This window comes from Electrophorus electricus, chromosome 6, assembly GCF_041902795.1.
Source record: "Electrophorus electricus isolate QZ-2024a chromosome 6, ASM4190279v1, whole genome shotgun sequence".
In the NCBI taxonomy this organism is placed as follows: Eukaryota; Metazoa; Chordata; class Actinopteri; order Gymnotiformes; family Gymnotidae; genus Electrophorus; species Electrophorus electricus.
Window position 1 is genome coordinate 25,959,359 of NC_137502.1, and position 23,519 is coordinate 25,982,877.

Consider the following 23,519-nt stretch of genomic DNA (forward strand, 5'->3'; position numbering starts at 1 on the left):
GTCCCAGTTCCTGTTGTGGTGCCAGTATCAGTCCCTTTGTCTGCATCTGTTTCAATCCATGTGCCCCTAACTGTATCTGTTCCAGTGCCAATGTCTGTCTATGTTCCTGTCCCTGTGTCATTTGTACAATCCCTAATCCATGTCCAGTCCCCCATTATATAGTGTTCTGTCATCTGCCTTGTCTCCCCATTCCCCATTTAGGTCACCTGAGTCTGCTTCTCATCCTGTGGTATCTCTAGCCCTGGTTCCTGGACTCACCCCTGATCTTCTGCCTGTTCACCACCCCCCATCCTCTCCTGTGTGTCCTTAGTGTGTCATCCTACTTAGTGTGTCATCCTTGGTTTTGCTCCTGCTTTAACTTGTCATCTTGCCATGCCTGCTACGCCAGTTCCTGATACACCCTGTGTTTTGCTGCCTCACTCAGCTCCTGTTTTATCCATGTTTCCTGTGCCTGTCTAGTCTTGTTTCTGTTCTTCCTTTGTTTACTTGTTTCTTCTTGCTTCCTTGTTTTTTTTTTTGTTTTGTTTTTTATTCCACCCCTTGTTAGTATCTCCACCTGATATTGCAATGACCTGTGTCTTGTTAGTCAATTGTGAAGTCTTGCATTAAGTTTCTGAGCCATAGTTTATTATTCTTTGTTTCTCCTGGTTATTCAGATTTCTGTTTATGTCTTTGGATTACCATCTTTGCCTGTTCCCTCTCTGTTTTGGTTTGCCTTGTTGATTGCTTTCTGGATTAGACCTTCATGAGTATTTTGGATTATGTTTATGTGCTATCCCTGTTCTCTAATAAATTGCATCCACCCTCACACTGCAGTTGTTTCTGTCGTTGTTTATGATCTGAATGTTATAGCACTGCATGAATCATCAACACAAAACTATTTGACTTTTTGTAGAATGCTGTCTAGAAAGGTGACAGGGATAGGAACAACAGGGAAACTGAGAATTGACATAATTAACAGCTCTCACATCTTGAACAAAGCTCCACTCATCTTCATCTGGTTCCTTAATATGGGAGAGATGCTCTAGACTGCCAGGAAGAGGAATGAAAATACAATGCTCCTCAAGCAACAACTGTCAACAACTGAAGCAATATCAGCTAGATCTTCAGGTATAAGTGGGTACTGCTTAATTTTAGGAAGACATTTAGAAGGATTCACAGTAATCTTAACTGGAGTAGCAGAGGCTGGGAGGACCTTTCAGGGATGTCTGAGAGACAAAGGGAAGAAGGAGTTAAGACATGGAAACTGAGAAAGGCAATGGGAATTGTCATTGTCTACCCACATCTGGGTATTTGGGACCTCGAGGAAGATGCCTTCTGTGGATAATTCAGTTGTAGCATTCATGTTACTAATTCCTGATCTAAGACATTGATCGTGTTGCCTGATGTGAGGATTTGATGTTCAAAAAATAAAGGGTGTATCTAACAAAGCATAGTAGTAGACTGCTGGTTACAGGCAGCAATACCATCTATAGTAGGTAGCATGGGCTATACTACAGCAGGACACAGGGGCAGCACCTTCATTTGAGACAGGGTGCAGCAGAGGTGGCGCCCTCCATGGAGCAGGCATTGGAGCAGCATCCTTCTTGGCTCAGGGTACTGAATCACCAAAGGGAATCAGAAGGTTTATGAACATGATGGGTAAATCCAGGAGCTCTGGACTCGCACTCAGTCCAGGTAACTAGGCTGCCGACCTGCAAATCACCATGGCATCACTTTAGCTGCAGAAAGGCTCAGTAATGGCACGCTCAAGGAGGTAGGGTGTAGGGGTGGCTGTCTTTGCTGGGGACAGGGTGCAGTCTTCAGAAAGCATAGACAGGGTGGTGTCTTCAACACAGACAGGGCAGTTTTTTTCAACACCACTGACAACAGGAAAACATTCAAATGAAAACTGGGAATCGACTGGTGTGGACTTGGGCTCACATCTTGTTTTGTGGCATCGGTGACACTTTTGGCTATGTGAGCAGGATTCTCTGCCACAGCCTTTTTGTCCACCTAGGCCTCTAGGAGTATTGCCATGGGCAGTAGTCGGGCATGTAGGAAAGATGGGCTGTTGTCTACTTCAGGAGAGGCAGGGTCCTGAACGTCCTCATCTGGGTACTGGAAGTGAGTTAGCTGGAAGTGGGTTGCACTTAGCGTTCTTCCATAGCAGCCAAATCTGCCTGAATCCTGGTGAACATGCATTCCCCTAAATATGTCGTATCCTCCAAAGAGCAGGACACTTTGTCCCCAGGCCGAGTCCAGGCATGTCAAGTTTGAGGCACCTAGGGTGCACAGCTAGTTATCAGATCCCAAGAATGTTACTTTGTTTTCCCAGTTCAAATGTGCTTGGCTTGTTTAGGCAAATTAAAGGGTTGCAGTCAGCTGACCTTCAGTGTCAGCGTTTGCCATCTCTAAGGTCAACTATATGCCTGCCAAGTTTTTCAATTAATTACATTTTTTTTTCCTTACCTGGCAGTGGGTCTGGTGGCTCTGTACCAATGGTGCACTTTATGGTAATTGCACCATAAAAAAACTATAAATGGGAGATGCAATACAGGTGTTGCATGGCAGGAGCTGGACTTGGGAGAAGAACCTGAACAGAGACAGGAATGTAAACACAGGTAGGAGTGGAGACACTGCAGGGGAAAATACAAAGAAGGGCCTAGGGCTATGACTGGGGACTGAGCAACAGGAAGAATAGGGTACTGGGAACCAGGAGACTGAACCATGGGAACAAAGGCAGAGACAGCAACAGGAACTGGGACGCTCACAAATACAGGGACTGACATGGAGGCTGAGATAGTAATGGAAAAAGCAAAAGTGACAGGCACATGGCCAAACATGGTGACATGGTCAAACACACAACCTGTAATGGCAAACCATAGAGACACAGTGGAATTAGAAGCCTAGGGACCAGACAGGACCAGACTGGTTTGGCAGCAGATAGGGGAATAGAACAATTAGAGTTGGGGAGCATAATGGGTAGGAAACTGTGTAGGAAACTGGATGGATGGCAGCTCATGCAACCCTAGAGATGTGGTAGCTGGCCAGTCCGGTGGGTCCAGCACCAGTGGCACCGTCATGGTATTCATGGTACTGCAATGCCCTCTTGGAAGCAGGGCATGGAAGAGGAAGCACTCTCCTGGGAGCTTAGACAGCAGACAAGGCTGTGTTTTGTGCAGGGGCCACATACTTCTTGGCACTGTATGCTTTAGCAGCACTGATGACAGCAAACATAGATGTATATTTTTATCATCCCTACTTCCGCCAGATAACCATTGCTAGCCCCTTTCATTGGTCCTTTATTTTCCACTGCTTCCTACTCACTAGTTGTTCCTAGTCATATCCTTCTTACTGATAGTTTAATTGTTCTTACCTATTGTTTATTTTGTTCTTGTTATGCTGGCCAATGCTGACCAGAGGAAGTTTTGGTTCCACTCAAGGTTTCTTGGTCATTTTTCCTCACCAATGTTGCACTTGGCTTTCCTAAAGATGTTTTGTGACAATTCTGTTGTAAACGTGCTATAAAATAAATATTATATAATTTTATTTGAAGCTCCTTTTAAACAGACCAATTTGAAATATTTCAAATCCCCGCCTGTCAGTTGTTGTTTTTTTGACTAACTTGTTGATGTTGTAACATCTTTGGGGATAAATTGCTCAAAGAGCATAAAATAATATTTTGACAGACCTTTTGACTTCTTTTCAGATTTCAGGTGTGGCAGAGATCTACTAGACATTTCATGTTTCTGTTGCTACTCATTGTTTCTGTACTTTGAAGTCACTAAAACAATTCACTAATGCAACAGTTTTTTGTTTTTTTTTCTGTAACAACATAAACTTTGTTTTCTGAGTCCTAGTAAGACCTATTGCATTGACATCAGTTTGAACATATTTTGCTAAATCAAATTTAATAATTGTTTGTAATGACCAAACATGCATATAATACATACAATGCCTTTGTAATTTATTTTAAGCACACAGAGGGATAGTCCAGAGGAGGGGCTATTGAGAGAGATTTGGATAGAGAGCATGGCATTGAATGTAGAGAGTGAAAGGCTTTCATTGGGTATGGTGAAAATTAGAAAAAACAACAACTGAATATTGGTTACAGCAACTGCCATTGCACATAATATAGAAAAAAGAAAGTCTTCCAGAGCATAATCTGCTAGAACATAATCTACACCTTATTTACCTCTGATGCTTGTCAGATGGAGTAATGTTTATGAGATCAAGTCTTTCTAAGTCTTTCTGTGCCTGCGTAAACCCATCATACTGACACACTATGGTGCTCCTTTTATACAGTGACTTCCCCTGGTAAAATGTGTTATCTATGAACATAGTGTATTTGATTTACTTTTGTTGTTTATGTTTGAATTAAATTTGTAACTTGAATTATATATATATATATATATATATATAACAATATGTGTGTGTGTGTGTGTAACTTGAATAGTATAAGTTGATAATAAACTAAATGAATTAAAATAAGAAATAGATAAACGTGTGCGCGAATCAAGTTGCTAAATCCATCTACTTAATGTCATGAGGTTTGTTACCTATTAAACAGTTACACATATTTTTTTGAGATTAAGCTTTTAACTGGTCCACAATAATAGTGAATATAAACCATTAGTTCACTCAATTATTTTGTAAATGGTTTTCTCTAAAATGTGAATCAGAATAATAAAGATGCAGTCAAATGACCATAATAACAGTAAACATTTAGATTATTAGCTCAGTTAATTGTCATTTTACCAATAAGTTGTTTTTTAGTGTTCTTCTCTGGTTTCAGTATGATTATGTAACACTTTGGAAGAAATATACAGAATAGCAAACCAAAGCTTGAGGCCAGAATAGCAAAAATCTCCACAGCTACAGTGAATTTTCCAGGAGAGCTGACATAAGATGGAATAAAGGTTATCCAAACTGCACAGAATATGAGCATGCTGAAAATGATGAATTTGGCTTCATTAAAGTTATCAGGCAACTTCCGTGCTAGAAAGGCCAAGAAAAAACATAACAGAGCCAGGAATCCTATATAACCCAGTACAGCCCAGAAACCTATGGATGAGCCTAAATGACATTCTAGAATAATCTTGTCCTTGTATACTTTCAGATTTTTGAAGGGAAAAGGAGGGGAAATAAATAGCCAAAGCACACAAATAAGGACCTGTATGAGAGTAAAGGAAAAGACACTGAATCTCTGCTGTGGAGGCCCAAACCATTTCATGACATTACTGCCTGGACGTCTAGCCCTGAAGGCCATTAAAACCACTATTGTTTTGCCCAGAACACAGGAGATGCAGAGGACGAAGGTGATCCCAAACGCTGTGTGGCGCAGCATACAGGACCACTCAGAGGGCCGACCAATGAAAGTAAGTGAACAGAGGAAACATAGAGTCAGAGAGAAGAGCAGCAGGAAGCTCAGCTCTGAGTTGTGAGCTTTGACTATTGGAGTCTTTTTATATTTAAAGAATATTACTAATATTACCAGTGTCACAAGTGCACCAATAATAGCAAAAGCTGTTAGCAAAACTCCCATAGTTTCCTCATAAGACAGATATTCAGTTTCCTTTCTTACACATTTATCCCTCTGTGCATTTGACCAATAGTCCTGATAGCACTGTTCACATTTAATAGAATCTGTTATGGAGTGAGACAGAAAATAATAAAAATGAGAAAAAGAGAGATTAGACACACAAGGATAATACACAGGAAAAATGGTCAAATGAATACATTACAAATGTGACAGTTTAATGGCAATACTTTTGACAAGAATCGTGTATATCTCTTAAAACAAGGACAATAAATGAATTTTCAAAAAGTGGCTATGACTTTTAATCATGGCAGAAATAGTAACATTTTTCATTCCCCCTTTCTGGGTGTTTTTGTACCTGTTATATTACTGATCTCTCCTTCTGCACATGGTATACAGTCAAAGCAGCATACAGGCTTTCCTTTCTGTACAGCTTTTCTAGTACCCGGAGGGCAGTTTTTACTACACACTGATATTGGCACCTATGATCAAGGGAAACATTTAGCTGCCTGAACAAGGTTTAAAAGGTGCATACTTAACTACTTACTTCAAATTTGCATTGCAAGTCCATTATCCATACGAGTAGTCCTTTACTTAAGACAAAATTGCAAATCTTACCTTATTAATATTTTGTGCCCACACAATGGAAGACACATTTATTGTTAATCGGTTGTTAACATTGAACGTGGAGTCATACAGTCCAACAGTGACAAAGTCATGTTGATGTTCTTTATTTGTCTGCCAGTTTATGACCTCATATCTTGCAGCAGGGTCACCATTTATATCAAAATAAACCTCTTCACCCTCTTTAGTTTTGAAATGCACCATTTTCAACTGTTCAAGAAACTGAAAAAATAGATCACAGTTTATTTGGTGATAAGAATTATATTTAAAAAGCACAGCAAAGAGCACTCCATTGCCAATTAAATTATATAATTTTGGATGGATTGTTGAATTGGTGCTAAATGTTGGCTAAAAAGCTCAGTATGAAGTTCAAGAACAGGGTATTAACTTACTGTGAGAGAATCAGGCTGCTGTTTTGTTGGACATGTTTCTTTACATCCAAGAAGATCATGTAGGGTATGGGCAATAGCATAAACCCCTTTATACACATTATTAAAATATGGCATCAGGGACATGTCAGTAAACATGCTGTCAATTTCAGACAATTTCTCTTTTCCTGTGCACACTGGTGAGTCATCTGAATTATTCTGTACTTTATATTTACAATGAAATAATGTCTCCCAGTATTTAGTAAAAATGGCACTGCCTGCAGATTTCACTCGGTTTAAATCTAGAATGAACTCCTTTAAACCTTTCACTTCTGTTTTGGGGACAGCCAGTCCTATGGCTCCTTGCAGTATGTTGTTTTTGTCCAGTGTGGCCAAAACTGGATTTAAGATCCAAGCCTCAGTTCCTACCCACTGGTATCCAGTGATGTTGTGCTGAAAGAATACATCCAGCAAAATCTCTAAGTCTGAGGGGTCAACAAATCCCACTATCACTCGAGAAGTGGAGCTTTTGATGTGCTCGATGATTCTCGTAACTTTTTCCTGTGAGTAAGTTTTATAAAATGGAAGGGAATATTCTAAGCATATGTCCCATTGTTGTGCAACTTGAGTAAATGCAGCCATCCCACTGTTGCCATAGTCATCATCTCTTCTTATAGCCCCCACCCAGGTCCAGCCAAAGTGCCTGACCATTTCTGCCAGTGCTCTGCTCTGGTGGTAATCACTGGGAATAGTACGCAGAAATGAGGGATATTTCCTTTTGTCACTGAGACACTCACAGGTGGCACCGTGACTGATCTAAAAACAGATCACAGATACCTAGGCATTATGTTTCGCGATAAGTTTGATTGCACCAGCTACCGGCTATCATAATGACATTAAAACTTTACATCTGCATATCTTTAAAAACAATCACACGTGTTTTAATAGATATTTACAGTGATTGTTCATAATTGTTTAAATCCTTACTAAGGGAATGCTGAAAGGTCCAATACTCATTGCAACAGGCATGGACACTGATGAGAAGGTCTCTCCTATTATGGCTTGTACCTGACCTGGTTTTGTGCAAACCTCATCTGAGACTGTTTTCTCATTTCCATTAACAAGTGCCATAGCCACCTGAACCCCCACTGCTTTGGAAGTACAGGTGTCATAGATTTTATAGCCCAGTGAGACACCAGGCAGTAAAGAGGAACTGTTGTTGATCTCCTCTACTGCAAACATCACAGACTGTGAAGACTGTAAGGCTCTGACTTCAAGACTGGATAATAAAAGAAAAAATATTTAAAAATTTTAAAAGACATTATTTTAGGATAAAGTATTAAAGCTCCTTCAGTGATGTGTAATTCATTATCATGTAATATCTTAATATAATACATGTTCACACAGTGTGAAATGCTCATTTTCCTCTATTGCTTACCTTGTACACTTCACTGGAGGTGGTGGGACTACATAGGACGAGTCTGTGATCTCCCAACTGCCATGAAAAGAAAAAATCCCTCTTAACTATAATATCACCATCCTTTGATAGCTGTGGGTAGGCAGACTCTCCTTGCAGGATACAAGCAGTCCCATTAGATTTGGAGAAATTGATGATGGCTATTACCACATGTAAGAGAGCAAAGACAGGCTCCATCCACCTATCTACCTACAGACTGGAGATAATGGTTGAGAAGCAGGTGTAATATTTCAGATGGATGAACAGGAAGAATATGTGGTATTTATATAGATGAAAAGGCAAATTCTCTATGGTAAAGCTTTACTGGTAGGTCAAAGTTAAAGGAGGTGTGACTTTGAAATGTGAGCAGAGTAGCCTGGTTTAACTGTGGATTAAGGTCGGCCTGTCAGATCTGTACCTGTAGATTGAATGAGATATGTCTCTGTACCAGATGCTTATGTTGTTACTTTAGTTTATAGTACAGTGTTTCATTTTATTTTTTTGTTTTTTTGTTGTTGTTTGTTTGTTTTTTTGTTAATAAGCACAACAGCTAACAGTTGGCTTGTCATATTAAAGTGATCTACCACACCTACCACAGTGATGACACATACATATGTATAAACCTCATCAGCACTGCTACGTCTGATACACTTATAGCAGGGCAACATCCTCTAATGTGCCTCTGAGATGTAACTGAAACTGTTGTAAAATGGTCTGCCATTCCACTAATATACAGTTAACAGTGGGCCTCTGTCGAGCCAATGAACAGTGATTAGGAGAGTTGAGGGTAGCTGATGAATTGTGCATGACAGATAGTTGGCAAGAGACATAGAGAGAAATGTTGGTAAAGGCTAGTTCCCTCCATAGAAATCCACATAGATCTTTGGCTACTGTCTATTTTATTTGTTGACATGATTACTAGAAACCAATATGTCTTCAGCTCCTTTAATGGATAATTCCTGTACTGATTTATTGTTCGATGATGGTATATTTGTGCAAAAGAATGAACCCAGGTTATCACAAACAGAACTGCCTTTTTCTTCAAAATCAAGGGTATTATGTAAAATAAGGTATTCTGTCAAATATGGTAAACTGTTAGCCTGTTAGTTAGTGGATCTTATAACAGTGCCAAGATCTTACAGGAACTGGATAACCTTCCTCAGCAGGAAGGTCTGAAGAGGAAGACTGTAATTCATAGACTGTATGTGAGCAATTGAATCAATTTTATTTAGAAAAAGTTAAGCAAGCTATTATTATATCTAGAGCTAAATGGCTTGAGTTTGATGAAAAGGGTTTTGCTTATTTCTTTAGTCTAAAAAAGAAATGATGTGAGATGAAAACGATTTCTAGTTCACTTGTTGAAAATGTCTGTATCTCTCATGAGAATCTTATTTCATCACCATACTTATTTTTAATAGCTGCAGAACTTCTAAACCTATTTGGGACTTACTGACATAGTAGGTATTAAACGGGAAGTTTTTTATCATATCTAAACACATAGACTATAAGGTGCACTAATTGAGTGGTAGAAATCAATTTCCTCAAAACTATTTTTAAAGGCTTTAAGTGGTAAAAAATAAAAAATAAATACAAAGGCTCACATTGAACAGTAAGGAGGCAGATGCATGTGCAGAGAAGGGCGAGATTTATTAGGAGCAAGTCCAGAGTTGTAGTCATTGGAGTAGTACAGGGCCATAGAGCCAGTACGGAGATTACGGGGATGTATTATAAACCAAAAAGCACAAGAAGGCAAACAAGGGAAACAGGCTATACCATAGGCTAGGAAACATGAAGGCTAGGATAAACAGTCAGACTAGGATACGCGGACTACAAACTTACGGGCATACAGATACGGGCTTGCAAAAAACATCAAAACATACATTAAAACATACATCCAAACAAACATTTCACCAAACATTCAAACATTGAACAGAGCAGACCCAGGGCACACGACAGGGTTTAAATACATAACTTAACAAGCTAGAAATGAGGGACAGATGTGGAAAATCAAATGAGGGGTGGAGAAAACAAAACGACAGAATGGAACTAAAATACACAAGACAGGTACCCACTTTTCACCCACTTTTCTTTGTGATGGTCATTGAATTTCTGCCATGATTGGGTTTGTTCTATTCTTATATTTGTTATAGATCTTATCAATGACCAGGGAACTATTCATTTTCAAGAGTTGATGGATAGAAAGACAATTCCCCTGGTAAGAAAAGATTATGATATGGTTATTACATGGCTCTTACATATTCCTCTCCATTTAATGAACTATTCCTTAAAGGAGACCTTTTATACCCCTTTTACACAGTACAGTTCCCAAGGGCCCTAATTAAATGTCTGAGACCACAAGGTTCAATCACCACAGCACCCTTCTCACCCTGTCAAAACAGCCCTGCTCAAAATGGCCAGTTTGAGTCCCTGTTTCTTTAAATGATAATGAGCTACTGGTCACCCTACCCCCTTCTTCTGAGGGGTTTACTGACACAAGTTCAGATTTGAGCTACCATCAAAAGTGTTGAGCATGAACCCTGGGAGAAACATGGCTACCACATAATACATAGCAGTGCAACCATGTTTGAACCAGAGTCAGACCCTGAGTTTGCTGTGAGGTCTGGTCATTCATTCTAGCAGCTACATACTCCCTAAAATATATACTTACACGCTGCAAACTGTGGCCATTTACCAAATTACAGAAGGTCAGTGCATTTTCCCCTAGTACAACAGGCTAACGTCACAAATCCCTGATTACCTGAGTGGAACATAACTGTAACTTTGTAACTTTCACTTTCACGTTATTGACATAAGATAACATTTCATCTTACTGACATTCAACTAAAAAGCTCATAGCATTAATGTTGTTGTGGATTCTGTAACAAGCAATGCCAGTAACTTTCTATTTCTCTAATATATTACCTCAGCTATTAGCATGAGATTGTGCTAAATGGCTAAAGAAACACATGCATAATAATTTTTTTAAATACTTTTGCCACAACCAATTGTTATTCTGATCATTCTGTTTTGCCCATTCTTCCGCCCATTATTGTTGACCTGCCTATGTCTCTGCATGGCCCTGGTAGGTCATTTTCTTGTGTATATTCCCTCTAAGTGTTGTAGCTTAATGGTATCCTTAGACTCTGGCCAAATGCATTAGCATTTCTTCCGTGGCCACAATAAAGCACCATTGTAAGTCACTCTGAACAAGATCTACTAAATGATGTGAATGTAAATATAATGATATGAATTGTTTAAAAAAAAGTATAGGGCAGTAAAGGCCATATTTCAAAATGATAAATGTAGTGAGAAATAAAGCTGCCTCTCCTGTGGGGAACTGGGGTTCAATTCCTGCCAGGTCACGTGTTACACCAATAAGAGTTCTTGGGCAAGACAGTTATCTCATTTCATTCTTTTGTGGATGATTTATTGTAAAATCTGAACTGTACCAATGTTGCAGCAGATATATGCTTTATATAACAGTAAATGTATAAGTGTTCACTTTATAAAAAAGGCTAATCAATACCAAAGACCAGCCAGAGATACAAGTTTATTTATTGAAATTAGTGAAAAGGTACATTGTGATCTATCATAGTTATTACAAGTGTGCTTTACACAGTTTAAGTGCTCTAAACATGGCCATATTAATAATAAATGATTTACTTAACTTGTGCTTTACCCATAAGTGGCTTTTTAGTGTTCTTCTCTGGTTTCATTATGATTATGTAACACTTTGGAAGGAATATGCAGAATAGTAAACCAAAACTGGAGGCCAAAATAGCAAATATCTCTACAGCTACAGTGAATTTTCCAGGCGAGCTGACATAAGATGGAATAAAGGTGATCCAAACTGCACAGAATATGAGCATGCTGAATGTGATGAATTTGGCTTCATTAAAGTTATCAGGTAGCTTCCGTGCTAGAAAAGCCAAAACAAAACACAAGAGAGCCAAGACACCTATGTACCCCAGCACAGCCCAGAAACCTATGGATGAGCCTAAATGACATTCTAGAATAATTTTTTCCTTATAACGTTTTAGATTTTTAAAGGGGAAAGGAGGTGAAATTATTAGCCAAAGCACACAAATAAGGACCTGTATAAATGTGAAAGCAAGAACACTGAGTCTCTGCTGTGGAGGCCCAAACCATTTCATGACATTACTGCCTGGAAGTGTAGCCCTGAAGGCCATTAACACCACTATTGTTTTCCCCAGAACACAGGAGATGCAGAGGACGAAGGTGATCCCAAACGCTGTGTGACGCAGCATACAGGACCACTCAGAGGGCTGACCAATGAAAGTAAGTGAACAGAGGAAACACAGAGTCAGAGAGAAGAGCAGCAGGAAGCTCAGCTCTGAGTTGTTGGCTTTGACTATTGGGGTATTTTTGTATCTAAGGAATATGAGAAGCATTACCATTGTCATAAATGCACCAATAATAGAAACTACTGTTAGAAAAATTCCCATAGTTTCTGCAAAAGACAGATATTCAATTTCCTTCTTTACACATTTATCCCTCTGTGGGTTTGACCAGGAATCTTGATTGCATTGTTCACATTTAATAGAATCTGTTGTAAAGTGAAATAGAAAATAAACAGAGAAAAAAGAGAGGTTAGATTCATGAATAATTTTGAAAAATGCAGTCCAAGAGCAATACTAAAAAATTACATCTGTTTCCTTTACAAGTAGTGAAGGACTTCTGTATCTGATTATCACAATGCTTTTATGAGACTTATTCACAATAACATACACCAAAAGTGTTTGTTTCCCCTTTTTTATACCTGTTACCTGTCATATTACTGATCTCTCCTTCTGCACATGGTATACAGTCAAAGCAGCAGACAGGCCTTCCTTTCTGCACAGCCTTCCTGGTGCCTGGAGGGCAGCTCTCACTGCATACAGATGTTGGCAACTGTGATCAATAAAAATATGTACTTGCTTTAAAAAGGTTGCAATGAAGGTTTTTTTAAGTGTAGATTACCAAAACATGTTGTCAGTACTGGCACCCAATGAATGATTCTCTTAATAAGAAGACTACAGTTTTGTTTTTCTGACCTGTTTGGTATTTTGTGCCCAGACAGCAGAGGTCATGTTTACCACTAATCGATCATGAGCAGGAAAAGTGGAGACATAGCTTCCAATAGCGACAAATTCAAGTTGTTGTTTACTTGTTTGCCAGTTTATTATGTCATATCTTGCAGCAGGTTCACCATTTTTATCAAAATATACTTCCTCACCATCTTTGGTTTTGAAACGCAACTGTTTGAGGTTTTCTAGAAACTGACAAAGAAGAGCAAACTTTATTTGTTAATAATTGTCACTCAAAAAGTACTCTAGTACAGTAAAAAAAAAAGAATCTGAAGTACTTCAATAAACTGTAAACTTTAAAATGGAACAGTGCTACAACAGACTACTAGCTTACTGTGAGAGGATCAGGCTGCTTCTTTGTTGGACATGTTTCATTACAGCCAAGAATGGTATGTAGGGTATGAGCAATAGCATAAACCCCTTTATATACATTACTGAAAGCTGGCATTAAGGACAGGTCGGTAAAAGTGTTCTCAATTTTGGATAATTTCTCTTCACCTGTGCATATTATTGAGTCCTCTGTATCATTTTGCACTGCATATTTGCATTGAAATAATGCCTCCCAAAATTTAGTAAAAATGGCACTGCCTGCAGTTTTCAGTGGCTTTATATCTAGAATGAAGTCCTTCAGACCTGTCACCTCAGTTTTGGGAATTGCCAGCCCTATGGCTCCTTGCAGTATGTTGTGCTTGTCCATTGTGGCCAAAACTGGATCAAAGATCCAGGCCTCAGTTCCCACCCACTGATATGCAGTGATGTTGTGCTCAAAAAATACCTCAAGCAAAATCTCTAAGTCCCATATGTCAAGAAATGCCACTATAACTCGAGAAGTAGACATTTTTAACTGGTCAATGATTCTCAGAATTTTTTCTTGTGAGTATGTTCTGAAAAATGGAAGTGAATATTCTAAGCAGACTCCTAACTGCTCTGCAACTTTAGTAAAAGTAGCCATTCCACTGTTGCCATAGTCATCATCAGTTCTTATTGCTCCCACCCAGGTCCAGCCAAAGTGCCTGACCATTTCTGCCAGTGCTCTGCTCTGGTAATAATCACTGGGAATAGTACGCAGAAATGAGGGGTATTTCCTTTTGTCACTGAGGCACTCACAAGTTGAGTAGTGACTAATCTAAAAACAAATTCACATTTATATCTCAGACATTGATGAATACTCCATATCAAAACATCATATATTAATATGAAACATTGTATTCCAGCTGCACAACATTTACATTAATGAAATGTAGTGAAATGGTCAAAATCTTTTAAAAAATTGTGTAATTCTTACTAATGGAATACTGAAAGGTCCGATACTCATTGCTACGGCCATGGACACTGATGAGTACGTCTCTCCTATTATGGCTTGTACTTGTGCAGGCTTTGTGCAGGGCTCACCCAAGACTGTGTTGTCATTTCCATTCATAAGTGCCATGGCCATTCTGACCCCCATTGCTGTGGAGCTACAGGTGTCATAGATCTTATAGCCCAGTGAGACACCAGGCAATAAAGAGGAACTGTTGTTGATCTCCTCTATTGCAAAGATCAAGGTCTGTGAAAACTGAAAGGTGCTAAAATCAAGACTATAAAAAAATATAAATAAATAAAAAAACAGCAGTATACATTGAGATTGTTTTAGGAATGAATCTGAATGCATCACCACTGCTGTATAAATGTGGACCATGTAAAAATATTTAATATTGTACAGATGCTTTTAATGTATGAAATACTCACTTAATTATTTTGCTTACCTCATGCACTTCATTGTAGGTGGCATGATCAAATAGGATAAGTCTGTGATCTCCCACCTGCTATGAAAGGGGAAAATTCCTCCAACTATAATATCACCATCTTTTGATAGTTGTGGGTATACTGTCTCTCCTCGCAGGGTACAGGCAGTCCCGTTAGCTCTGGAAAAATTGATGAAAGACATTACAACATGCAAGAGAACAAAGGCAGGCTCCATCCACTTATCCAGCTAGAAATAATGGTAGCGAGAGTGGTCTGATTTTTTTAGTTAGCTCAACTGGAAGAATTTGCCTATTTATATGGAAATGTACTGCCTCCATGGTCCTGTGGCCATGGTGAAAAAAAGGTGTGAGAGTTAATGAAAAAAAAAACTGTCTGGTGTAATCTGTTTTATATTTGTTTTGGTGTTGGGCTACTTATTTGTTGTTGTTTTTTCACTATATATTCAGTTTTGTGGGCCTGGGTAGCTGCTTCTACTATCTATTTTGTAAAGGTGTTGTTTCAGTTTTAACTTTTTATCATCCTTGCGCCTATCAAATAGACCCTCTCCAATATCTCTTTAATATTTGCAATTATTGTCTACAGGAGATCAGCCATCTTTTCTGGACAATAATATCACAGCTTATCTTTCTGAGAACATTCTGTCTTAAATTCCTTTTTAAAGTTGACTTGTCAGTGCTTGCACCAATTTCAGTGTGGGTTATTATGCAAACATTGTACAACTTAAAGATAAATAAAAGGGAAGGTGCCCTTCATATCAATAGCTGTTTCATAGAATCATCTACACCAATGCATATGGTATATGCCATTTAATTAGCTTGCACAGATCTACAAACTGCAGAGATCTTGTCAAACCCTAATAGTAGGCGTAACCTAATTAACATGATTACCAATAGGATATGCATTATTTTCTTATTTGTGTCAATAAACTTATGTAAAGTATGAGGTGATTTGCATCAGTGCTGACAGCAGATTGTATTACCTCCTTTTTCTTTTTCAATATATCTTGTACTTTTTGGGTTTTGCTTTTATCTCACAACATTTTACATTTTGCTCCTACTGTGGCTACTTTCATATATCAATGAGCCAGCAATAAATATTATGTTTTTAACTTTTATTCAAAGGGAGTACTGTCACGGTTAGTCCATCCCAGCTTCCATGTTCCATGTTTTCCCTGTCTTGTGTATTTTAGTTCCATGCCGTAGTTTTGTTCTCTCCGCCCCTTGTTTAATTGTTCACACCTGTCCCTTGTTTCTACCTTGTTAAGTTCATGTATTTAAACCCTGTCTGATTCCCTGTATTTTTGCTGTTCATTGTATTTGGTGGATGTCTGAAAGCCCATCTGTTTCAATGCCTTCATTCATGTTAGCCTGTTTTGTTATCCTAGTCTTTATGTTTCCTAGCCTATGTTATAGTCTGCTTCCCTTGTGTGCCTTTGAGTGTTTGTTTGTTTATAATGTATCCCCATAATTTCCATATTGGCTCTATGACCGTGGACTACTCCAACAACTATGACTCTGGATTTGCCTCTAATAAATCTCGCTCTTCTTTGCACTTGCATCTGCCTCCTTACTGCTCAATGTTACAAGAACAGCAAATACTCAACTATAATGGCATTGGTTATAATTATATCATAGTTGTTTAGCCTGTTTTCATATGATGGGGAATAGTAACTTTCATATGTACCATATTTGCAATTGTTTTGCAATAAATATTTTATATTATGTGGCTTGTATTCATTGCATTCAAATTTAGGAATTAAAAAATAATTTTAAGCATTTAACTGACTGCAGCAGTCATGCACCAGTCATGATTCTTTCTGTAACAACATTACTATGCTTACTGACTCCTAGTCAAACACCTCTTATAGTCACATTAATGTGAACATATTTAGCTAAATCAAATTTTAAAAATGTAGATGATAGTGAAACATACATCTAATACATACAACACATTCCTAGAATTTAAGCACACAGAAGGATAGTCCACAGGAAGGGCTTTTGAGAGAGATTTGGATAGAGAGCATGGCATTGAATGCAGGGTGTGAAAGTGAATCTGGTGGTTATCACACATAATATAAAAAGAAAAATGTTGACACTTTAAGGAATATAACCTTCAGTTATTTTACCTGTGATTGCTTTTCTGATTTGTTTTACTGTTTATAATATCAAGACTAACTTGTCCTAAATCTATGCCCACATTCAACATCATGCTCCTTCATCATGGGGCTCTCATCTAGCTCTTCAAGTCAACAGCATTCATAGCACCATTGAAAATAATGGTTTTTATGGAATACAAGCTAGTGTAGTTCCAGCCATCTCTTCATCTGCTTGCCCTTGTTGCTCATGACTTTGCCTGATGCAGATTTGTGTTGGACCAATAACCTTTTTAATCCTATTGTACATTCCACATATTTTCTGCATTAACTGAGGACTGCATGCCATCACAGAGTCTAAGATAGAAGTCGCTGGCACAGCAATGTGCTGTTTTTTGAATGTTGTTTCTGGCTGACCTCAGTGTTTGCAGTGTTGATGGTGTTGGGTTTCATTTATGCTCCAAAAATGAGCTTGTTTTTCTTCTATAATAGCTCATAGCTCATTGGAATTAGCTTTAAACCAGTCTTGTGTAGCACCTTGCCTCCTTCCCAAGGTACAGGTGCAGGTACTTCCCAAGGTGGCAGTGCTATGAACAGTGCTCCTCAGACAGTTCCATCTGCTCTGGGCATCACCTTCTGGATGGTCTGCTTGTAGCACTCTGTCTAGGCACTTGATAAACATCTCTGTCCTTTCTGCCTGTTGCGTTTTGCTGGTGTTGATGCAGAGCTTCCCTTGTGGTTTGAAGTGGGGTGTCTGCTTCGGCTGGAGTCAGAGCTTGCAGCAGACCAAGGAATGGTCAGTGACACACTCGGCACACTGATAGGAACATCTGATGAGCACATTTCTAAAGTGAGAGCACCTTGTAATGATCAGATCCAGCTGATGCCAGTGTCTTGACCATGGGTAACTCCAGGATACATTGTGCTGCAGCTTGGTTTAAAAAAGAGTATTGTCATTGATGAGGTCCAAATAAAAGGCAAGAGCCTAAATAATTCAGCAGCAGTTGCTTCGCAGGAGCTGCCAGAAAGGAGTTCTTGGTGCCCCCTAGGGGCACCAACTCCAGATTTACTCTTGAAACCTTTTCCATGGGTGTGTATGGCCACAAGACAGTAGAAGTTTGAAATCAGTGTTTGCCCTCTCCTAGGTAAGCAGCTTAAGCAGGCTAAGGAGCCCCACCTGCCTGAAGCAATTTATTTTAAAGCAACAGAAATCCATTTTCTCCTGTCAGTTCAAACAGTTATGCCGGGCTTATATCTAAGGCACAAGACAAGGCCAGGAGTTAGATTTAGTCGTCAGAGGCTATTTGAGTCACATGCCATTAAAACATTTTGCAGATAGTGGGAGCCTATCCCCACTGTCACCCTCAGATATGACAAACTTTAAACTACGCATTATATACAACCAAATTAAAAGTAAATATGTTGATTATTAGCTCAATTAACTATTTTTCTCATAAATTACGTTGGAGGTTTCACTCCCAAGGCCTTCAGAAGCTTTCTTGGCCCAAGACCTCTTATTGAAATCTCTTATTTCTCCTTATATCTTGCATACTATAGTACAGTTGTTACTAGCATTACATGAATCCTGTAATCATAGTATCTGGTTTTCTGTTAACAGTATCTTTGTTGTTTTTAGCAGCTTCTCATATAATGTAGTAGCCTGTTTTATATACAGATGAAGGCATTCAGGTCAACAGAGTGAAGAACAAAAAGAAATTCACACAGTGCACAAGCTGTAACCATAACAACACATTTGACCACTCAGCTCTGATTTGTGTCTCACTATTCCAGATAGCTAGCTGCAGATTTCAGCTATTCTACTCTGCTATGGTTGCAATTCGATCATCTTTTATGATACTTTTTGCTACAGGTGTAAGATATGTTTTTACATCTCAATACAAAAGGTGCTTTGGCAGTGTTTTTCTATTACAAAAACAATGTAGCTTGTTTACTTTCAGAGCATTTCTTTGCCCTTGTGCTTTTATTATATGGGACGAATGAATAAAATATGGTTGCTTTTTTTTCCTTAGTATTTTTGATGCTGATTGTACTTCACAACAGCAATGTACATAATTTCACATAATTCTGATCAATTTTAATGGTACCTTGGCAGCTTGTCCAACCTTTGCATTTTAAAAAATTTCAGTAAAGTTACTTAACATTTAGAAAGTAGGCAATGCAATAACAAAAGGAATAGAAAAATCTTAGGGACAAATTTACATAGAATTAGTCTCCAGAATCTAATGAATGCTTAAAATAATATGTTCTAAACAGATTAGGCAAAAAATGCATTATAAAATGTATTAATAATGACCCAAATGTTAAATTGTGACATTATATTGTTATGATTATTTTTACAAAAAAAACAACAAAGACAGACTTTGAAAGTGAATATCAGCATTTTTATTGGCACCTTGCAAAACAAAGCCATTACTCTTTTGATTCTAACGCTAACCCTTTTTATATAAAATAGTTTGTTCTGTATTACCCAGCTCAAGCCTAGCTTGCACAGGTGATGAACTTTTTATGTGGCCACATTAATAGCAAATATGTCGAGTATTATCTCACTTAATCAGAATTTTACCCATTATTTGCTTTTTAGTGTTTTTCTCTGGTTTCAGTATTATTATGTAACACTTTGGAAGAAATATACAAAATAACAAACCAAAACTGGAGGCCAAAATGGCAAATATCTCCACAGCTACAGTGAATTTTCCAGGAGAGCTGAAATATGCTGGAATAAAGGTGATCCAAACTGCACAGAATATGAGCATGCTGAACGTGATGAATTTGGCTTCATTAAAGTTATCAGGTAGCTTCCGTGCTAGAAAAGCCAAAAGAAAACACAAGAGAGCCAAGATACCTATGTAACCCAGCACAGCCCAGAAACCTATGGATGACCCTAAATGACATTCTAGAATAATTTTTTCCTTATAACGTTTTAGATTTTTAAAGGGGAAAGGAGGTGAAATTATTAACCAAAGCACACAAATAAGGACCTGTATAAATGTGAAAGCAAGAACACTGAGTCTCTGCTGTGGAGGCCCAAACCATTTCATGACATTACTGCCTGGAAGTGTAGCCCTGAAGGCCATTAACACCACTATTGTTTTCCCCAGAACACAGGAGATGCAGAGGACGAAGGTGATCCCAAACGCTGTGTGGCGCAGCATACAGGACCACTCAGAGGGCTGACCAATGAAAGTAAGTGAACAGAGGAAACACAGAGTCAGAGAGAAGAGCAGCAGGAAGCTCAGCTCCGAGTTGTTGGCTTTCACTATTGGAGTATTTTTATATCTAAAGAAAATGATTAATATTACTAGTGACAGAAATGCACCAATAATTGAAAAAGCAGTAAGCAAAATTCCCATAGTTTCCTCATAAGACAGATATTCAGTTTCCTTCTTTATACATTCATCCCTTTGTGGGTTTGACCAGGAGTCTTCATAGCATTGTTCACATTCAACAGCATCTGTTGTAGAATGATATAAACATAACGGATTAATGCATCTTTAGTGTATGTTAAAGCAAGGAGAATCACTTATGGACTTATTTTTCATGTGTTTATTAGATGTTTATTCATAGTTGTAATACCAACTGGGTTTTTTTTTAACATTTCCTGGGTATTTTCCTACCTGTTATATTACTTATCTCGCCATCAGCACATGATATACAGTCAAAACAACAGACAGGCTTTCCTTTCTGCACAGCCTTCCTGGTTCCTGGAAGACAGTTTTCACTGCATATGGATATTGGTACCTATGGTCAATAAACAAATATTCAGTTGCCAGAACAACAGTGTATATTTTGCTGATATCTTTACAAGTACTGAGTTCGTATCAATCCTTTAATTAAGGCAATGGTACAATCTCTTCCTTATTCTTACCTTAACAGTATTTTGTACCCACACAACAGCAGACATATTTAGTGATAATCGACTGTTAATAGGGAACGTGGAGTCATAAAGTCCAACAGTAGCAAACTCATGTTGCTGTTCTTTACTTGATTGCCAGTTTATGATTTCATATCTTGCAGCAGGGTCACCATTTTCATCAAAATAAATTTCATCATCTTTGGTTTTAAAATGCACCATTTTGAGCTGTTCTAGAAACTGATGACATAGATTAAGGTTTGTATTCTGATGAATGCTTTATCAATTAAAAAGCACACTCAGGGACACTATTAACTTAAGTACAACTTTATGGTTGGGTTTGGGAGTTAATGCATATTTTATCTTCTAAAGCTCTAAGGCTGAAGTACTTCAACAAACTTTAAACTTTAAAATAAAGTACAGAAACAGTTCTACAACAGAGTATTAGCTTACTGTGAGAGGATCAGGTTGCTTCTTTGTAGGACATGTTTCTTCGCAACCGAGAAGGTCATGAAGAGCATGAGCAATGGCATAAACCCCTTTATACACATTACCGAAAATTGGCATTAGGGACATGTCAGTAAAAGTGTTTTCTATTTCTGACAATTTCTCCTCTCCTGTGCATATTGGCGAGTCCTCTGAATAATTCTTCACTGCATAACTGCATTGAAATAATGCCTCCCAGAATTTAATAAAAATGGCACTGCCTGAATATTTCAGTGGTTTTATATCTAGAATGAAGTCCTTCAGACCTGTCACCTCTGTCTTAGGGATTGCCAGCCCTATGGCTCCTTGCAGTATGTTGTGCTTGTCCATTGTGGCCAGAACTGGGTCAAAGATCCAGGCCTCAGTTCCCACCCACTGATATCCAGTGATGTTGTGTTCATAAAATACATCCAGCAAAATCTCTAAGTCCCAGGTGTCAACAAATCCCACTATCACACGAGATGTGGAGCTTTTGATCTGTTCAATGATTCTCAAAACTTTCCCATGAGAATATGTCCTAAAAAATGGAAGTGAATATTCTAAGCATATGCCCAACTGCTCTGCAACTTCAGTAAATGCAGCCATGCCACTGTTTCCATAGTCATCGTCTCTTCTTATTGCTCCCACCCAGGTCCAGCCAAAGTGCCTGACCATTTCTGCCAGTGCTCTGCTCTGGTGGTAATCACTGGGAATAGTGCGCAGAAAAGATGGGTATTTCCTTTTGTCACTGAGACACTCACAAGTTGAATAGTGACTGATCTAAAAACAGATTCACACAGGCATGCAGGCATTATTGTTAAATGATATTTTGGAATGCACCAGCTGTCAGGTGGTGGATAAAATGTGGGTAATTGAATAATTTTAAGCTGCATGCATCCTTTAACATTTAAAAAGACAGTGATTGGTCATAATTAAAAAACAATCTTACTAATGGAATGCTGAAAGGTCCAATACTCATTGCAACAGCCATGGACACCGATGAGTATGTCTCTCCTATTATGGCTTGTACCTGGGCTGGCTTTGTGCAGACCTCATCTGCGACTGATTTCTCATTTCCATTAACAAGTGCCATAGCCACTTGAACCCCCATTGCTGTGGAACTACATGTGTCATAGATCTTATAGCCTAGTGAGACACCAGGCAGTAAAGAGGAACTGTTGTTGATCTCCTCTATTGCAAAGATCAAGGACTGTGAGAACTGGAAGGCTCTGAAATCCAGACTCATTAATAAAAGAAAAATACAGTACTTAGACAGTATTAAGATATATATCCAAAGAATGAAATCATTCAACTCTGTCATGGCTATGTTATTATATGTGTGGATCATGTAACATTTTATTATAATACATGTTCTCATAGTGTCTGAAATGCTCTCTTTCCCATACTGCTTACCTCATGCACTTTAGTGGAGGTGGTGCAACCAAAAAGGACAAGTCTATCATCTCCCATGTGCTATGAAATGGGAAAATCCCTCCAAGTATAATATCACCATCCTTTGATAGTTGTGGGTATGCAGGCTCTCCTCTCGGGGTACAGGCGGTCCCGTTAGCTCTGGAAAAATTCATGACGGCCATTAAGACATGCAAGAGAGTAAAGACAGGCTCCATCCACCTATCCACCTACAGACAGGAGATATTGAAGAGAGGCAGGACTAATGTTTCAGTTGGTTGAACAGGAAGCATGTAGGGTATTTATACAGTTAGAATGGCAGATCTTCTACAGTAAATGATCACTGGTGGACTACGGTGAAAGGGGGTGTGACTTTAACATGTCAGTAGAGTAACCTGGTTCACCTGTGAATTAAAACCTCTAAAATCTGTTCAAAAGCATTGAAATTGAGGTCTTGATTATACACCTCTTAGAAGTATTTAAATAATAAATATCGCCCATCTGCTGCCATGTACAGCTTCTGCTAGCCATCCTCTTGATCATCTATTAATAGACAGTTCTTGGCTAGAGGATTGCTGTTGGCTAGACATCTTTGGTTGGCAGGCTGGTCTTAACCCAGGACTAAGATTGATAAATGGAAAAACCTCATCAGCACTGCTGTCCCTGATGCACTCACAGCTGTGCAACAACCTCTGCTAAGCACCTTCCATGTAATGCTGCAGTCTATAATTGTACACCTTTAATACACATATAATATAGGTGAATATAATAAAGAAGCCAGTGATTGTAGGTGCAGGTTAGGTATCAAAATTTAAAATAAGATTTTAAATAAAATTTACTGCAATGCCTCTAATGAATGTATTATTGACACTGCATGGT

General features: G+C 38.5%; 3 protein-coding genes and 1 pseudogene across 3 annotated transcripts; all 4 read right to left on the reverse strand.

Annotated features, from left to right (window-relative positions):
• Positions 1-4,429: 4,429 nt before the first annotated feature.
• LOC145658513 (extracellular calcium-sensing receptor pseudogene) lies at positions 4,430-6,240 on the reverse strand (annotated as a pseudogene).
• Positions 6,241-6,528: 288 nt separating this feature from the next.
• On the reverse strand, positions 6,529-9,665 carry LOC113567577 (extracellular calcium-sensing receptor-like). The gene is made up of 4 exons (XM_026995633.3): positions 9,571-9,665; positions 7,952-8,008; positions 7,501-7,792; positions 6,529-7,329 (listed from the first exon to the last, which is right to left on the reverse strand). Exons 1-4 carry the CDS (start codon positions 9,663-9,665, stop codon positions 6,529-6,531), a joined length of 1,245 nt encoding a protein of 414 aa, XP_026851434.3.
• Positions 9,666-11,612: 1,947 nt separating this feature from the next.
• LOC113567572 (extracellular calcium-sensing receptor-like) lies at positions 11,613-15,754 on the reverse strand. The gene is made up of 6 exons (XM_026995627.3): positions 14,802-15,754; positions 14,342-14,633; positions 13,391-14,182; positions 13,024-13,248; positions 12,757-12,880; positions 11,613-12,536 (listed from the first exon to the last, which is right to left on the reverse strand). The coding sequence occupies exons 1-6, from the start codon at positions 15,014-15,016 to the stop codon at positions 11,629-11,631; spliced, it is 2,556 nt and encodes an 851-aa protein (XP_026851428.2). The 5' UTR covers positions 15,017-15,754; the 3' UTR covers positions 11,613-11,628.
• A 3,578-nt stretch (positions 15,755-19,332) lies between these two features.
• Positions 19,333-22,858, reverse strand: LOC145658529 (extracellular calcium-sensing receptor-like). The gene is made up of 6 exons (XM_081715731.1): positions 22,644-22,858; positions 22,180-22,471; positions 21,219-22,010; positions 20,781-21,005; positions 20,530-20,653; positions 19,333-20,366 (listed from the first exon to the last, which is right to left on the reverse strand). The coding sequence occupies exons 1-6, from the start codon at positions 22,856-22,858 to the stop codon at positions 19,459-19,461; spliced, it is 2,556 nt and encodes an 851-aa protein (XP_081571857.1). The 3' UTR covers positions 19,333-19,458.
• Positions 22,859-23,519: the final 661 nt, after the last annotated feature.

Excerpts from the sequence above, each read along its gene's own strand:
- LOC113567577 (XM_026995633.3), bottom strand. The coding sequence starts at position 9,665 with ATGGCCCTGTACTACTCCAATGACTACAACTCTGGACTTGCTCCTAAT. Across the intron at positions 8,009-9,570 it reads CTGCCTCCTTACTGTTCAAT|TTGGGAGATCACAGACTCGT; the intron begins GTGAGCCTTTGT and ends TTTTCATGGCAG. Across the intron at positions 7,330-7,500 it reads GACCTTTCAGCATTCCCTTA|ATCAGTCACGGTGCCACCTG; the intron begins GTAAGGATTTAA and ends ATCTGTTTTTAG.
- LOC113567572 (XM_026995627.3), bottom strand. The coding sequence starts at position 15,016 with ATGGAGCCTGCCTTTGTTCTCTTGCATGTTGTAATGTCTTTCATCAAT. Across the intron at positions 14,183-14,341 it reads GACCTTTCAGTATTCCATTA|ATTAGTCACTACTCAACTTG; the intron begins GTAAGAATTACA and ends ATTTGTTTTTAG. Across the intron at positions 12,537-12,756 it reads AGAGATCAGTAATATGACAG|ATTCTATTAAATGTGAACAA; the intron begins GTAACAGGTATA and ends ACTTTACAACAG.
- LOC145658529 (XM_081715731.1), bottom strand. The coding sequence starts at position 22,858 with ATGGAGCCTGTCTTTACTCTCTTGCATGTCTTAATGGCCGTCATGAAT. Across the intron at positions 22,011-22,179 it reads GACCTTTCAGCATTCCATTA|ATCAGTCACTATTCAACTTG; the intron begins GTAAGATTGTTT and ends ATCTGTTTTTAG. Across the intron at positions 21,006-21,218 it reads AGCAACCTGATCCTCTCACA|TTTCTAGAACAGCTCAAAAT; the intron begins GTAAGCTAATAC and ends CTATGTCATCAG.